At 48.7% G+C, this 17,115-nt stretch overlaps 1 protein-coding gene across 1 annotated transcript; it reads right to left on the bottom strand.

The window, feature by feature from the left end:
- Positions 1-9,204: 9,204 nt before the first annotated feature.
- LOC307198211 (uncharacterized protein) lies at positions 9,205-13,134 on the bottom strand. The gene is made up of 3 exons (XM_079944971.1): positions 12,909-13,134; positions 10,731-10,853; positions 9,205-9,317 (listed from the first exon to the last, which is right to left on the bottom strand). Exons 1-3 carry the CDS (start codon positions 13,131-13,133, stop codon positions 9,252-9,254), a joined length of 414 nt encoding a protein of 137 aa, XP_079801097.1. The 5' UTR covers position 13,134; the 3' UTR covers positions 9,205-9,251.
- Between the last annotated feature and the right edge of the window lie 3,981 nt (positions 13,135-17,115).

A 17,115-nucleotide genomic window follows, 5' to 3' on the forward strand; every position in this document is an offset into this window, starting at 1 on the left:
TCCCTTCCAGTCTCTCTCTTCTTTTGAAATTCCCATTTCATAGCATCTGGAACTCCTGGATTCATCCTCTTTGTCTCGACTTTTCTCTTACATTTTCCAGCTTCGTCTCTTTACATTCTGGGAGATTTCTTCAATTCTGTCCTCCAGATCGCTAACTTTATCATTGGCCATGTCTTATTTCTCAGCCCACTCATCGAAACTTGCAAATGTAATCCTATTTCTCATTTTCAAGCCTGATTCCTTCTTCTCTGACTATTCCATTTTCACAACCTCTTCTCATCAGTGCACTGTCTCTTGAATCCTCCTGAAGATACAAAGTAGAATGAAAATGATTTTTCTTCTCCCTGAATTCTCTATGCTTATTCCAGAGTGAAGTATTCCATTTATCCACTTTGATCCTTCCCTTTTTAATGTTTTATTTATTTATTTTTGGCTGTGTTGGGTCTTCATTGCGGCGTGAGGGCCTTCTCTAGTTGCGGTGAGTGGGGGCTACTCTTCGTTGCGGTGCACAGGCTTCTCACTGCGGTGGCTTCTCTTGTGGCAGAGCACGGGCTCTAGGTGTGTGGACTTCAGTAGCTGTGGCACATGGGCTCAGCAGTTGTAGCTCGTGGGCTCTAGAGCGCAGGCTCAGTAATTGTGGCACACGGGCTTCAGTAGTTGTGGCACGTGGGCTCTAGAGCCCAGGCTCAGTAATTGTGGTGCACGGGCTTAGTTGCTCTGCAGCATGTGGGATCTTCCCAGACCAGGGCTCGAACCCGTGTCCCCTGCATCGGCAGGTAGATTCTTAACCACTGTGCCACCAGGAAAGCCCTGATCTTTCCCTTTTGTAATGTTTGTTTTCTCCGTATCTCCTGAGATCCCTTAAATGTTGTTTTGCATTTAAAACTAAAGGATCAACTTGGTTAATGACTGTAAGAAGAATGGGTTTCTTCTGCAACTATATACGCTTTCCTTTCCCAAGGGGCCTCTCCTTGGGATGGTGGCATAAGCCATGGGCTGTGTATATGTGGGCAGAGCACACCTACCAGCGAGCCCCACTATAATGTACAAGGGCAGAGGGCAAACAGTCAGGCCAGGGAGACCCCAAACTGCCAAAGCAAAGAGGATTAAACAAACACGGGGTTTGCTTTTCTCTGCTAGAAGGAAGTCTGCAGCAGGCAGTCCACAGATGGTAGGGCTCAGTGTTATCGTCAAGGACCCAGGCTCCCCCTGGGTACCCCTTTGTCATGTTTGACAGATGCTGCTGCACCTGCAGAAACTCCTGAGCTTCTGGTAGGAAGAGGAAGACCAGAGAAGCGAGAAGGGAGGGTGTTTCTATCAGGAAGCCGAACGCTGTTCCAGATATCCCCAGCAGATTTCTGCTCACATTCACGGTCTCAAGGGAGACTGGGAGATCAAACTTTTTAGCCAAGTGCTTTGTGATCTTGACCAAAGCAGGGTTCCTCTTAGGAAGGAGGAACGAGACTAGAAACTGACTAAGCTATTAACTGTGTGTGTGATGGGTAATTCTGTATCTTCCCACCTGGGAGGAGCTGCTTATTCTCCCCTCCAGCCCCATGTCTGTGACAGAGAGCTCCGTTTTCTCTCCTCTCTCAGCCCTACGGCAGAATTGCTATTTGTCTCCTAATATTAACATTCTCCCTCCTTTTTAGTACTAGGACTCCCATTTTTACTGGGCACGTGGCCACCTAGAACGACCATATTTCCCAACCCTCCTTGCAGCTGTGTGGCCAAGTTCCAGTCAATGGGATGGTGGCGAAAGTCAAGGTTCCAACTTCTGGGTGTGTCCATAAAAGGAAGAGGGTGTGTGCTCTCCCCTCCCCCCGTTTCCCATTGGCTAGTCTGCAGGCATGGTGGAGAGTTACCTGGAACACCCCTAGGGGTGGCGGAGCATCAGGTCAGAGAGAATGAGGACCTGATAGAAAGAGAGAAAACGAGAGATAGAGAGCTAGAGGAGGGGAGGAGAGAGAGAGAGAAAAAAAAAGATATTAATCTTGTTTTAACCCTTCTTATTTGAGCCATTGTTGCATATCTTAGAAAATGACAATCCAAACAGCCACCTTAAAGATGGCTTCTCAGGCCCATTTTTTCCCTTAAATCACTATCACTGGTTGTGGAAGGAGAATAACGGCCCCCTAAATGTGTCCACATGCTAATCCCCAGAACCCGTGAATGTTTCCTTCTGTGGCAAAAGGGGCTTCAAAGATGCGATTAAGTTAACGATTATGAGATGAGAAGATTATCCTGGATTAATCACAAGGGTCCTTGTAAGAGGGAGACAGGAGGGTTGGAGTCAGAGAGGGAGATGTGATGACAGAGAGATTTGAAGATGCTCCTGGCTTTGAAGATGGAGGGAAGAGCCACAAGCCAAGAAGGCAGGAGGCTTCTGGAGGCTGGACAGGCAACGGAACGGAGCCTTGCCTTCAAGAAGGAACTTGGCCTCGACTTTAGGATTTCTGAACTGCAGAACAGTAAGATCCTTAATTTGCATTGTTTTAAGCCATTAAGTTTGTGGTAATTTGTTACAGTGGCCATAGGAAACCAACACACTAGTTAAGGACACTGTCCATAAGAAAACAAAAGTAGCCATTTGTAGTGTTTCATCCAACACTCATAGTGCAAATTCATAGGCAGATGAGATTTGTGCGCTACTCATTTAACCTTTACAACCCTGCCAAGGAACTACTCCTATCTACCCCATTTTACAGATGAGGCACTTGAGACTCAGAGGTTATGTACACCATCTAAGGTCACACAGCTAGTAAGTAGCAGAGCCAGGATATGTTCCTATGCATTGTGCTCCTGCCTCCATCTTCAAAGACTTAGGTTCAGAAGAGAACAGTACACAGTGAAACCCATGACCTGTGGGTCAAGCTGGGAAGTCATGATTTGTCAGGACATCCTTCTAACCTCCTAAGCCTCTCTCTTCTGGTTAAAAAGAGTCTTTGCTCTGCTGATGTTTGGTAGCTCAGAGACCCCTCATCTGCAGCTGCCCATGAGCACACTGCAGCCTCTTCCCTCTGTTTGGGAGAACAGCTCTCCTGTGATGACAGAGGCATGAGTCAGGGGTGCTGATGGGGGCCTGGGGCCAGGGGACCCTCAAGAGCAGCTGTGCTCAGGAAACTGCAGGCGCGGGCCCTCTGCGAAATCTGAGAGGCTCCCCACCCCATTTCAACACACCCTGGGGACCCTTTGGGCATCTCCCCATCAAGGCTACTTACAAAGGAGTTGGAGGGTTACCCAGCTCGTGAGTGAGGGAATCCTTGGGTCCCTTGCATATTTCAATTTTCTGTTTCTTTACCTGCAGTGACACCTCTCTCAAGGCCCAGCGCTGCCGCTACCTGGGTGTCTGCTCAGGGGCAGACCCCCTTCCCTCTCTATCTGTATCCCCCTCTCTATCGTGTCTGATATGGGAGGTGGGTGATTAGAATGCATCATGCCAGAGGTCCCTGTGCCTCCTGTTGGCCCCAGGTACCCAGAGCTTCTCACTGATCCCAGGCGAAGCATATCTTAGTTCATACTCAATGTCATAAACCTTTGTACCCTCATCTTTAAGAGACCCTACCTTGCCCAGAAATAAACCCACACACCTACGGTCAATTAACCTGTGACAAAGGAGGCAAGAATATACGGTGGAGAAAAGACAGTCTCCTCAATAAGTGGTGCTGGGAAAACTGGACAGGTACAGGTAAGAGAATGAAATGAGAACATTCTCTAACACCACAGACAAAAATAAACTCAAAATGGATTAAAGACCTAGATGTCAGACCAGATACTATAAAACTCCTAGAGGAAAACATAGGCAGAACACTCTGACATAAATCTCAGCAATATCTTTTCAGATCCACCTCCTAAAGTAATGGAAATAAAAACAAACAAATGGGACCTAATTAAACTTAAAAGCTTTTGCACAGCAAAGGAAACCATAAACAAAACGAAAAGACAACCTACAGAATGGGAGAAAATATTTGCAAACGATGCGACCGATAAGGCATTAATTTTTATTTTTTTTGCGGTGCGCGGGCCTCTCACTGTTGTGGCCTCTCCCGTTGCGGAGCACAGGCTCCGGACGTGCAGGCTCAGCAGCCATGGCTCACGGGCCCAGCCGCTCCGCGGCGTGTGGGATCTTCCTGGACCGGGGCACGAACCCGCGTCCCCTGCATCGGCAGGCAGACTCTCAACCACTGCGCCACCAGGGAAGCCCAAGGCATTAATTTTTAAAATATACGAACAGTTCATACAACTCAATATCAAAAAACAAACTACCCAATCAAAAAATGGGCAGAAGACCTAAATAGACATTTCTCCAAAGAAGATATACAGATTGCCAACAAACACATGAAAGAATGCTCAACATCATTAATCATTAGAGAAATGCAAATCAAAACTACAATGAGATAGTAGTTTTGACTCTTCTGACTCTGGTCAGAACAGCCATCATTAAAAAGTCTACAAATAATAAATGCTGGAGAGGGTGTGGAGAAAAAGGAACCCTCCTACACTGATGGTGGCAATGTAAATTGGTGCAGCCACTATGGAGAACAGTATGGAGGTTCCTGAAAAAACTAAAAATAGGGCTTCCCTGGTGGCGCAGTGGTTGAGAGTCTGCCTGCCGATGCAGGGGACACGGGTTCGTGCCCCGGTCTGGGAAGATCCCACATGCCGCGGAGCGGCTGGGCCCGTGAGCCATGGCCGCTGAGCCTGTGCGTCCGGAGCCTGTGCTCCGCAACGGGAGAGGCCACAACAGTGAGAGGCCCGCGTACCGCAAAAAAAAAACACTAAAAATAGAGTTACCATATGATCCTGCAATCCTTCTCCTGGGCATATATCTGGAAGAGACAAAAACTTTAATTCAAAAAGATATATGCACCCCAATGTTCACTGCAGCACTATTTACCATAGCCAGGACATGGAAGCAACTTTAACGTCCATCAACAGATGAATGGCTAAAGATGTGGTACATGTACACAATGGAAGACTACTCAGCCATTAAAAAGACTGAAATAATGCCATTTGCAGCAACATGGATGGACCTAGAGATTATCATACTAAGTGAAGTAAGTCAGAAAGAGAAAGATAAATACCATATGATATCACTTGTATGTGGAATCTAAAATATGACACAAATGAACTTACCTATGAAACAGAAACAGACTCACAGACAGAGAACAGACTTGTGGTTGCCGAGGCAGGGGTGGTGGTGCAGGGGGGATGGAGTGGGAGGCTGGGCTTAGCAGATGCAAACCATTACATACAGAATGGATAAACAACAAGGTCCTACTGTATAGCACAGGGAACTATATTCAATATTCTGTAATAAACCATAATGAAAAAGAATATATATGTGCAACTGAATCACTCTGCTATACAGCAGAAACTAACACAACATTGCAAATCAACTATACTTCAATAAAACAAATTTTTTTAAAAAGAATTTTTAATCTATTAACACAACCAGCTTATCCCTTTTCTTTCCCCTTTGTAACAATAACATTATATTTCTAGACCATATAGCTGCTGAAGGTGTAGCTTATTCGGGATGGCCGTTATCCATCTTCCGGATTTTAGCGAGCCCAGCTAAAATCCAGAAATGCCATTAGCCAGGAAGAAGGAGAAAATAAATTTGGGGGACAAACAGCAGTCTCTGACACACTGACATTTAAAAGTCGGGACATTTTAGGTTCTGGGGCACCTTGATTATAAGTAAAACTAACATGCATGGAGTACCTCTATGTGCCCTCCTTGTATCAGCCATACGAAGGAGGTGCTCCAGAGACTGGGGGCCGGCATTCAAACTTGCCCCTAGGGAAGGCAAAGCCAAGCTCCTTCCCCTACTCTGTCTGTGTGCTGGATGGCCACGCTGGAGAAAGCTTCAGAATGGCCCAGTGAGTAAATGTCACAGCCCCACCCCCTAGAGGGTGACATCATCCCGCCGTCTGGAGCAGACAGCGTTCCTGCTCTCAATTCCTTTCCTCCTGATCCTTGAGGGCCCCCCAGGCACAAGGCTTCCTTCCAGAGTATGCTTGCTCCCATCTGGTCCTGGGGGGGCGGGAGGGGCTCCATGGAAGGTGCTTGAGGGTACGGTTGGCACCACCCCTCCCTCAGGCCCTGGAAAGGCCACCTGGCCACCTGTTGCCCTGGCTCCCCAGCCCTGCTAGCCCCAGAAGCCAAGGAGCCTAGCGGGGAAGCTGAGCTGGCAATGGTGAGGCTGTCCCTATGGGAGGGTGCTGGGCCCCCCAGGGCCACAGCTCCTGGCTGCTCTGACAGCGCAGTGTCTGCCTTCCACCTCTCAGAGGGTCATAAATATTGCTCCCGGAGATTAGCTGGGCCCCATGCTCCCGTCTGCAGCCTCGCCAAGGGGCGCGAGGAAGGACTGAGTCACGGCCCCCAGCTCTTTCTAAATTGGACTTAAAATGAAAAAATAAATAACAGAGGGAAAGGGCCTGATTGTTTTTAAGAGCAGAAGAATGAACTTTCTTTGTGCTTGCACGTCTCCAGGAGGACCCCGGGGAGTGAGCTCAGAGCAGCCGCTCCCCCTCCCCAAACTTCACCTTCAGGGTGAAGGTGAAGTCTGGGGAGGCAAAGAAAATATTGTGATAAAGTCTAAGTTACTGCCGATGCCTGCCGGGCCACTTGATGCAGTGGACTGAGTGCAAACAAATCTCCCAGCTCCTTCCTCTCTGCAAATGTTGGTGGGGGGAGGCCAGGCCTGGGCTCAGAGCCAGCCCCTCACTGGCCAAGCCCTGCTCTGCACCCTTGAACATTTCTCCTCTTGTTTCTTTCTCCAGAGTACACGGGACTCACTAAACAACCTGCGGGACCCAGTGCAAAGTGAAAACGCAGGGCCCTGGTTCGAACAGCAGGAAAAAAAGCGCTGCTCCAGGTACTAAAGGTACTAAAATATAAAGGTTTTTCCCTTTCTTCTGCGGTCTCTCTCTCTTGACTTATTACGGTGTTTTTTATTCGCCACTTAACGTTCTCAGTACAGGGAAACATTTTAGTTTTACACTATTATATTCAATTCTATTAAACTCATGGGATATTAAATTCATGAATGGCCTTTTTGCCATTAGTTTTTATATGGCACAATCCCGATACTAAATACAAATAGAAGAGCATTTAACCTGTAAGCAGAATCAGCAAAATTACACAACTTCTGTTTCCTAGCTCATATATGCATGTGTACCAGAGGAGTGGAAACGCCGCACAAAATGAACTCAACTGTTTTCCAGTTGACCCTGAACAACATGGGCTTGAATTGTGCAGGCCCACTTATTGGAGGACTTTTTTTCATTAAAAAAAAAAAAACCTAAAACAAAAGTCCCACCCGATCCCCGGTTGGTTGAATCCACAGATGCAGAACCAAGGATAGAATGGCTGATAGAACGGATGCATCAGTCACAGTCACGTTTTGGATGGACCTATCCAAAACCCATCAGTGGTCCTGGAAACAGTCCACCCCCGACACTGAGGGGCGAGGGTCTTTCACTTCTTGGTACATTCTACAGACACTCTCCACCTTCCGCTTACTGGTGAGTACGGAAGGACTGACAGGCGAAGGAACCGTAGGTTTCATACCGTCTTCCCCTTTCCTTCCAAGTCATCATTTTCAGTGTAAATGGTTGACTAATACAAGGAAGTAACACGCGTAAGGAGGGGTTGCTTGGTTGTTCGTGTTTCTTTCTGCCTTTGCCTTCTTTCTGCATTGAAAGCAAGTTCTGGTTCTGGCAGAAAGCTGACGGCGCCCCCAGTACGGCTCAGTTATGTAGGTAACACACTTGCCTTGGACTTGCTTTGAGTCTCACTGACCTGCCGCGTGTGGTGGGTACCCGGGGATTCTGATGTCACGGGGAACAGCGAACACGTATGGAATGGAACGGTGCTGTGCACGCGGCGCGCATCTCCTCTGGGCCCGTACACGCACGCTTCTTGTCCCATCGGACTTCACGTAAAAAATACAAATTCAAGGACAACTTTATTAGGAATTTTAAGATGACAAACGTGCCAAGTGCAGGGCCTATCTGAGCACGAGGCCTTGTGCAAGAGCACAAGCTGCACAGCCATGAAGCTGAGGACACGTTTATTTTTCTGACTCTCAACATACGTATATTGTGGACAAATTAAGAAGCACAGTCAAGCAAAATGTGAACGGACAATTATCTCCTAGAGATAACGACCATTAACGCTGGTCATGTAACTTTCTGGATGTTTCTCGAGGCCTGTGACACCAGATAACTTACAGAAACTCTCCGATGAATTCTCTAATGGCTTCCCTTCTGCCTAGACCACGGCACACGCTCCCTGCAGGCTAGCCGGCCCAGCACTAGCCCGTCTTCTGCCCCCCGCTCTGTCCCTCCCTCACTCTGCCCCAGGCACTGGGCCTCTTTCTGAGAACAAAGCCTTCTTGCTTTTGCACGTGCTGTTGCCTGCACCTAGGATCCCGTCCACAGCTCCTATGTGACTGCCTCTTCACCTTCAGGTCCCAGATCCACTGTCACCTCCTCTGAGAGCCCTGCTCTGACCACAAAGGGCCTCCCGGTCATTCCTCATGAAAGGTCAGACCAGTAACTCCCACCAGGGCTACGCTTGGTACTGACGGGGGTCAGAGTGAGTTTCTGAACCAGTCACAATGGGGGTTAGATGTTTACCATTGGCTTAGGCTGGGTGGGCCACACTTGGCCCGTTGGCTTTGTGAGTAAAGTTTTATTGGAACACGGCCAAGCTTATTTATGCGTCATCTGCAGCTGCTTTCCTGTCACAACATCAGAGTTGATTAGTTGTGACACTGTGTGGCCTGCGAAGCCTTAAATATTTACTATCTGGTCATTTATTGAATATGTTTGCCGACCCCTGGGATCCATTAAGTAGAGCTTTCTGCTGGATCTAGGGGTGGGGTCAGCTTCCCCGGAGTCTCACGGCTGCATCAGAAAGGGATCAATACCTAAACAAAGTGGGGTTGGCAAGAAGAAAGAGGAAGGGGGGGTGTAAAAGCTGAGTGGTCAACCACCGTTTTCAGTAAAGACACACGTACAGTAAACAGCAAGTGTGTCCCCTTTATGGCAGTGCTGTGATTTATTTAGTAAATCTTATAAGAAGTGATATCTAAATTGCTTCTACATTTTTATCATTACAAATATTACTACGATGTACATCCATATGCATACATCCCTTGAACCCTGCCCGCTTTTCCTTACCTAGATGGGTGGTCGCAGTAATGGGCCTGAGCTGTCCTCCTGTGGTACCAACCTCCGTCATCTTCCAGGGTGGGTGGGGAGATCAGAGTCTGGCCTCATCCTCCAAGGTGAGTAGGAGGGTACCTGTTGAGGTGATGGGCCGCATGGAAGGCTGATGTCAGTGGAGGGGCTCCGTGCGGGTCACTGCAGCCTCACAACTCGCTTGGAAGGCCGGCTTTCTTGCTGTTCTTTTATCCCAAGGAAACGGAGGCTCAGAGATGCACAGTCACTCACTCAAGGTCACGCAGCCCATCAGTGGCCGAGCAGGGAATCAGATTCGAGGCGTCCTGTACTATGTGGTCGTACTGGGGAGCTGGGGAAGGGCACTGCATTGCTGGACTGGTCTGTGAGGCTCTGGGATGATTATAGAGGGTTAAAAACATCCCAAACACAAACCCCCTCTTACACCCGCTGGATGCTGCTGTGAACTTTTCAACCAAAACCCAAGTATTTTGTCCTGTACTTGGAGATTAAACCACAAGTACACCTCTCCAGGGAGGAGCAACACGCCAGCCCAAATTGCTAAGGTACTCAAGAATGGGACGGAAATGTTCTACACGGGGCGGTAGAGGGGAGGAATTGGGGGTGCGTCCAAAGGCTCTGGGATGGGAGACAGACAGCCAGGCCCCGAAGACAGAGGTTGCCCCTTCCCAAGGCAGTAGGGGCCTCTGCTGATGGCCTTTTTCTGGCACCTCCTGGTGGGGAGACTGTTTAACGACGGGCCCTGGCAAAACCACTTCGACCAGTGCTTCAGTTTCCCTCTTTTATTATAAATCCGCTTAAAATATTTGGGCACTCCCCAAAGTACCCAGAGATCTGTGTTGGAGACTCAGCGCCACCCGCACTGGTGCTGGCCAAATTCAAGCCATCCCAGCCGGTCCTTGGGATCTGGGCCACATCTGAGTACCAGCTCCACTATTACACAGATAGATAGATAGATAGACAGATAGATAAATATGTGTGTATTTAAGTGGACTCATTTTCTCGCTTAATAAATGTACTTTAAAGGAAGCTTAAAATCATTACTATTCATAATAAATTAGTGCCATTTGTCAGAGAAAGAAGGCAAACATGAAAGTGCATAACCATTTTCTTAAACATGTCCATTAATGCAACACCTGACTGTCCCTGGTGCCCCCAGGGCCACGTGTCCACCTTTCGGGGTCCATGACTTGGCACACGCAGTGCTTCCGAGGCCACACAGATGCGTGGACCCTGAGCCCGAACTCGCTCACGTCTCCCAAATGCCCTCCAGTGGCCCCAGTTGCTTGCTGGCAGCTGCCCAGATTCTTTTCACTTGGCCTCACCTCCCCCATCCACCAGCCGCGAGCCTGGGGTGCCAGATTTCACGGAGATTTTCTCCCAGCCCCTAGGGGAGGTTTTTCCGGAAATGAAGCCACAGTCATCAGCAGCATGTGGTATGAATTAGGAGGGGCTGAGCAATCTGCCAGCCTCCTTTCTAACCCCACCCCATCACCTGGAGCTGGAAACCCTTACCTCTCTGGTCTGGCAGGCAGACAGGCCGGTTGCCCCACGTGCACCTCCGCTCACGTGTCCTTCTCCAGCAGCATCTGTCCCATGTTGTGTCTCCCTGGCTTTCAACACTCCCACAGCACCACACTGCAAAGGGAACCGGGCTCTAAACTCACCCAGAAATGGAGGGAACTTTAAGCCTGGCCCTGATCTGTCTTTCCAGAAATTTCTTCCACTACTACTCACCCAGAGGAAGGTTGGTTGGGGGTTTGGAGGGGAGGGATAGGTCAGGGTATACAAGGGTCTAAAGACAAATGCAGGCAGACCTATGCCCCTTCTTCACTCCTGCCTCAGCCCATGCAGAGGAAACTGCCCTTTCTGAAGAAACGTTTCCACAACTCTCCTTCCTAAGGGAATAGGAGTGACACCCAATTGGTGGTAGAAAAATAGCTGAGTATTTATTGGGACTCTCCATTCCCCACCCCCTTCCTCCCTCTCCCTTGTGGGTAAGCCTGCAGTGGCCAGTTCTGCCTGTGTCCGGGTGGACCCCTGAAATTCAGTCCGGGCAGTAGTAGAAAGAAGCCTGACCGTGGCCACACATCCAAGGCCCGTTTTCCAACTTCCATCATGAATTTGTTGTTGTTGTTTCTCCTATGTTCAACAGACTGTGAATGATTGAACCTCAGGATCCGTTCCCCTTCGCTTCCACAGTAACTGAAGATTTTCACTGTGCACTGGGCTGCCCAGAATAATGACGACATTTCCCATCCGCCCCTGCGTTTAGTGTGGTCACATGATTAATTTGGCCTTCTCCTGTGAATTAAAGGGGCACCCCCAACTTCCAGATAGTAACTTGCAGTGGAAAGGGACCTGCCTTTCCTCTAGCTGGCTTTACCAGAATAAGGCTGGGGTTTTGGTCCCTAACTGCCTTTGTGTCTCTATCTCATCAAGCTCAGGGCTTGAGGGAAAGAGTGTTTCAAATGGCAACAATGAATACTATCATGATCCACTGTGAGTAGCTACCACCCAATGAGGTAGGCAGTCTCTACTCAGCCTAACAATAATAATATCAGCATCACATTGATAGTGACTTACTGCTTACTCCCTTCCAATCCATGAACACAGCCCATGCATGATTTGGTTTAGTCCTGAGAGGCTGGTTTTATTAACTCCATAGGAAACTAAGGCTCAGAGAGGTTAAGTAACTCGGTCAAGGTCACACAGCTAGCAAGGTTCAACTCAAGATTATCTGTGAGTCCAACGCTCTTAACGACACTATTTTGCCTACCCCAGATAGCAACCGCTACCATTTTTTGAGTGCTCGCTTTATGCCAAGGGCTCAATAAAGCCCTTTACATATATTAATTAATAATCCTCCAGCATATCTACAAGGCAGACATTCTCCCCCCAACCCCCCCCCCCTTTGCAGATGAGGACACAGCTATGGAGAGGTGAGGAGACGGCGTCTACTGCTCTGAGAAGACGCGTGCATCTCCCAAGGGGCAGCTCTTGCCTGCTCGTGAACCTCCCAACAAGCTGACCTCTGAATCCAACTGGTATTCCCCACCCTCCACCCCCAAGGCCATAGCTTACTTATGAGGCCACAGAGGAATGACCGCATTTCTCAACTTCCTGAACCCAGAGGCCACACCCCCAGAGGCAGAGGCTGTTGCCTTTGTGAAGAGTAGTCAGGCTGGGTAAGGGAACAGCTCCATAATTTCCAGCTTGGCAATGGTCCCCGGGATGGCCTCCTGGCCCTCACTCTCACTGCATCCCAAATTCCATAACACCAGGGTCTGGGCCCCGAGGGTGGTTATCTAGTTCAGGTGTCTGCAAACTACTGCCCAAGGGCCATATCTGGCCCATTGCTTGTTTTTGTACCATACAGGAGCTGAGAATGGTTTTCACATTTTTAAGTGGTGGGAAAAAAAGTTAAAAAAGAATAATAGTTCATGATGTGAAAATTATATGGATTTTTGACTGCCTCTAACCACAGAATGTGGCAGAAGTGACACAGAATGACTTCTGAGGCCACGCAGCTTCTGTAGTTTGCTTTTGGGACATGTATCTTTGAAGCCCTGAGTTGCCATGTAAGAAACTCAGCCACCCTAAAGCCACCACACTTGACATACCATGAAGGGAGATCACCCAGAGATAGAGAGAGCTGCCTGGGGAGCCCCAGCTGTTTGAACCCACAGCCACCTTCAGCATCAGCATCACCATCTGCATCACCATCTGCATCAGCATCAGCATCTTCATCAGCATCAGCATCTGCATCAGCATCTTCATCAGCATCAGCACCTTCATCAGCATCAGTATCTTCATTAGCATCTTCATCAGCATCAACATCAGCATCTGCATCAGCATCTGCATCACCATCTGCATCAGCATCAGCATCTGCATCAGCATCAGCATCACCATCTTCATCAGCATCAGCATCACCATCTGCATCAGCATCAGCACCAACTGTGAGTCAGTGAGACTTCAGGGATTTCTGATGCCAGCTTTCCTGCAAGCCACCCTAGCTGACACCATGTAAAGCAAAAACAAGCTGTCCCCGCTCAGCCCTGCCTAGCTTGCAGATTTATGAGATTAGTGAATAAATAAAGGCTGTTTTTTAAGCCCCCAAAGGTAAAGTAGCATGTTCAAGGTCATCACCAGCTTGTAAGTGACAGAGTTCCACCTCTGTTCATCTCCAGAGCCTCTCTGCCCTTTGCAGTGTGAGGATGTGTTCGAAGAGCTTAGCCCAACAAAGGGGTTCACACTTTGACAAACTCGCATCAGAATCGTGTGGGGATCTTGCTAAAAACGTGGATTTCTAAGTCCTAACCCAGACCTAGTGAATCAGAACCTCAATGTTATGCATTTTAATACGTGGCCTGGGAGGGTCTTCACCACAGTAACAGTTCCCATCCATCAGTCTAAGATGCAGAAGGGAATGCAGTCACCAAACACCAGCTAACTGCCTTCAAGGACTGCTTCCCAGTGGCCAGCTGTGGACCAGGAACTGCTCTGACCCCTGGGGAGTCATAAAAGAAAATAACGCATAAAGAGCAAAACAAAGAAATGAAAGATAAAATGACATAAAAACAGAGAAAGCCCCCAACCTCGTGCAAATTTCAGTTTAGGGCAAGTATGAGCCTTGGTGTTAGGGAAATAGATGACAAAAAGCAAGCAAAGAATAAGATTATTCCAGAGAGTATTAAGTGCTGGGAAGGAAATCAGACGGGATGACGGGGCACAGTGGAAGGCAGGGGCCGTTTCAGACAGCGGAGGAGGGAGGAGGTCAGGGGAGAAGGTTCCAGGTGTGACAGCAGGGGTCAGGCATGCTGGGCACTTGACGTACGTCACTCCATTTGATGCTCACGGCTTCCCTGCACAGGATTTATTAGGGTTCCCACCCTCCACCCGCTTTTACACAAACCTCCTTCTAGACTCTCCATCTCAATCAGTGGCAAATCCACCTTTCCCATTGGTACGAGTGTCCCGTGGCTGCTAAAACAAAGTACCACAACCTACGTGGCTAGAACGATGGAAATTTATTCTCCCCCAGTTCTGGAGGTCGGAAGTCAGACGTCATGGTGTCCACATGGTTGGTTCCTTCTGGAGGCACTGAGGGCGCATCCAGCCCGTCCTGCCCCTCTAACTTCTGGTGGCTGCCCGGCCATCCTTGGCACTCCTTGACTCCATCTCTGCCCCCATCTTCCCATGCCCAACTCTGTGCGTCTCTGTGTCCTCTCCTTTTCTTACAAAGACATCTGTCATTGGATTGAGGGTCCACCTTAATCCAGGATCATGTCATCTTGAGATCCATAACTTAATTACCTCTGCAAAGACCCTTTTCCCAGATAAGGCCACTATCACTGGTTCAAGGGGTTGGAACTCAGGCACAGCCTTTGGGGGGGCACTACTGAACCCACGACAAAGTTTCTCAGGTCAAAACATTTGGGGTCAGTCTCGATGGTGACTCTCTCTCTTATAACCCACCTCCAAGCCATCAGCCAAACATCTACTGGCCCCAGCTTCAAAATATACCCCGAATATCTTCCTCACCCCCCCGCCCCATTTTCCTCTCATCCCCTCCCACCTGGACTCCCGTGGCCGCCTCCTCTGGGCTCCCTGCCCCCTCCCTGATGCCCCACAGTCCATGCTCAACATAATAGCAGAAGGGCTCTGTCAAAATCTGGCCAATCAAGTCCTTGCTCTGCTCAAAACTTCGCAGTAGCTTCTCATCTAAATAAGAGTACAGCGAAGGTCCCAGTGAAGTTCCAGAGGCCCAGGTCTCCCCGCATCACCGCCCCCCAACCTCCTCTGCTGCGGCCACGCTGGCCGCTCGCTGCTCCAGAATACCAGCTGTGCTTCTGCTCAGGGCTTTCTTCTTGCTGTTTCCTCTGCCTGGATCGCTCTTTCTGGAAACATTTCTCAAACGTTTCCTTCTCTCTTCTGCGTCAAGTCTTTGTTTAAAGAGCCTCAGCTCAGTGAGACCAAATTTAACCAGAAATCTGGAGAGGGGAAGGCCCGGTCCAAACCTCAAACACTCCTAAGAGGAGCACTGCCGCGAGCGTTTGTGGAGTGCAGGAGGAGAGGGTCCGGGTGGCCAGCGTTCCCGCCATCCTCCTGCGCACAGCTCGGTGGAACGGCACTTCCTTCTCGCCTTTTGGTTCGGCCTGGAACGGTACTTACAAAATCCCGCGAGATTTCTGTTTCTTGTTTTTCATCTTTAGAATCAACCTTTTGTTTTCTTTCGCTTTGCATGATGGGATGTAAATTTTATAAACCTCAGCCTGGCAATCCTGATGTATATGTAAGTATTTCTCATACTCAACCCCACGTGAGGGAGGTGTGGGCGCCAGGTACTGGACAACACACTTTATGGGGATTATCTCTTTCAGCTCTCAGAAAGCCCCCAATACTGCAGATGTGCAGACAAGCTAGAGAGGTCAGGGGGCCTGTCCAAAGTCATAAAGTTGCCACATGTCACAGCTGGGATTTGAGCCCGAGCTTTTGACATCAGAGCACATGCTCTTAACTATCAAGCTACATCCTCTGCTCCCTTTAAGCCAGATTATCTCAGCCTCAATGCTAATGATATTCTGGGCCAGATAATGCTCTGCTGTGGGGGCCTGTGCGCTACTCTGTAGGGTGTTTGGCACCATCCCTGGCCTCTACCCTTTAGATGCCAAGAACACACCCTGTGACAATGGAAAATGTCTCCAGATATTGCTAAACTTTCCCGGGGGGCAAAATCGCCCTGGTTGAGAACCTCTGCTTTAACCCAAGTTCTCCCCTCTGGTCTTTGAGTCCCAGTGATTCCCGATCAACTCCACTGTCTACCCCTCCCCACCATGGCCATCCCACTGGGCTCCCCACTTCCTCTGAGCTCCACCCCGCCACCCTATAGCCAATCTCTAGGATTCTAGAAAGAGCTGATGGGGCATTAAGAATAAGAGAAGGAAGGTAAAACAGATAGCAGAAGAGCCAATACGTTGGCAATGCCACCTCGCGGGGAGATAAAGAAACCCAAAGCAGAGCCTTGAAATACTTTTCTATTGGAGTAGGTGGGGTAGAGTGAAGCAGATTGTAAAGAGGGGAACAGATTCTCAGCTAAAGAGATCATGGCTGCTTCTGGGGCATAGGAGTGGAGACATACTCCTGAGAACAGAAGGAGATTGCTCCTTTCATTTTGCTGAACCAAATTTACCTAGGACCAATAAGTCACTCCTATCTCCAGATCTGGAAGAAGGGAGTTTGTCCCAGGTAATGAAGACTTAGGGTCAATGAATGATGGAGGAAGCGGACTCCTTGGTCCCCAGCACTGTTCTGGGTGATCAGAACTCCAGTTCTCCTGGGCTGATCTAGTCATACTACATCACTGATGGTAACAGAGACTGCTGATTGCGAGCCAATGTCCAAAGACTACATTTCTTAGCACCCCTTGTGGCTAGATATGACCACATGACTATGACTTGACCAAGGAGACATAAAAAGAACTTGGTGGGGGGTTATTACCAGGAAGGTTCTGTAGAAGGGAGGGTGTGAGGGCCTTTTGGCTTTTCAGTTTCTTCTGGCTGCTGCCCTAGAAGGTAGACGTGAAGCCTGGAACTGAAGCAGCCACTTTGAATCATAAGATGACCTTGAAGTTGGTGGCCACATGCTGAAGATGGCAGAACAGAAAGACAGTCATCTGGATCTCTGATATTTTTATGAGAGAATAATAAACTTTGATCTTGTTTAAGGCATAACATATTGGAGGGGGGCGTTCTGTTATATTTAGTGAATCCCAATCCTAACAGATATAATTGGTTATAGATGGAAATCTGAAGTTGGACTCATCCTCTGAACATTTTTTACAAATGCAGCCCTGCACATTTGAGATTGTTTAGACTTTACAGAAACTCAAAGCTCTCTG

Source organism: Stenella coeruleoalba (assembly GCF_951394435.1).
Source record: "Stenella coeruleoalba genome assembly, chromosome: 15".
NCBI classification, from domain to species: Eukaryota; Metazoa; Chordata; class Mammalia; order Artiodactyla; family Delphinidae; genus Stenella; species Stenella coeruleoalba.

What these genes read in the sequence shown, in the direction of transcription:
- LOC307198211 (XM_079944971.1), bottom strand. Translation starts at nt 13,133, where the DNA reads ATGAAGATGGTGATGCTGATGCTGATGCAGATGCTGATGCTGATGCAG. An exon ending in TGGTGATGCTGATGCTGAAG is followed by an intron (nt 10,854 to 12,908) that starts GTGGCTGTGGGT and finishes TTCCCTTTGCAG; the next exon opens with TGTGGTGCTGTGGGAGTGTT. An exon ending in CTGCCTGCCAGACCAGAGAG is followed by an intron (nt 9,318 to 10,730) that starts GTAAGGGTTTCC and finishes TCACCTCAACAG; the next exon opens with GTACCCTCCTACTCACCTTG.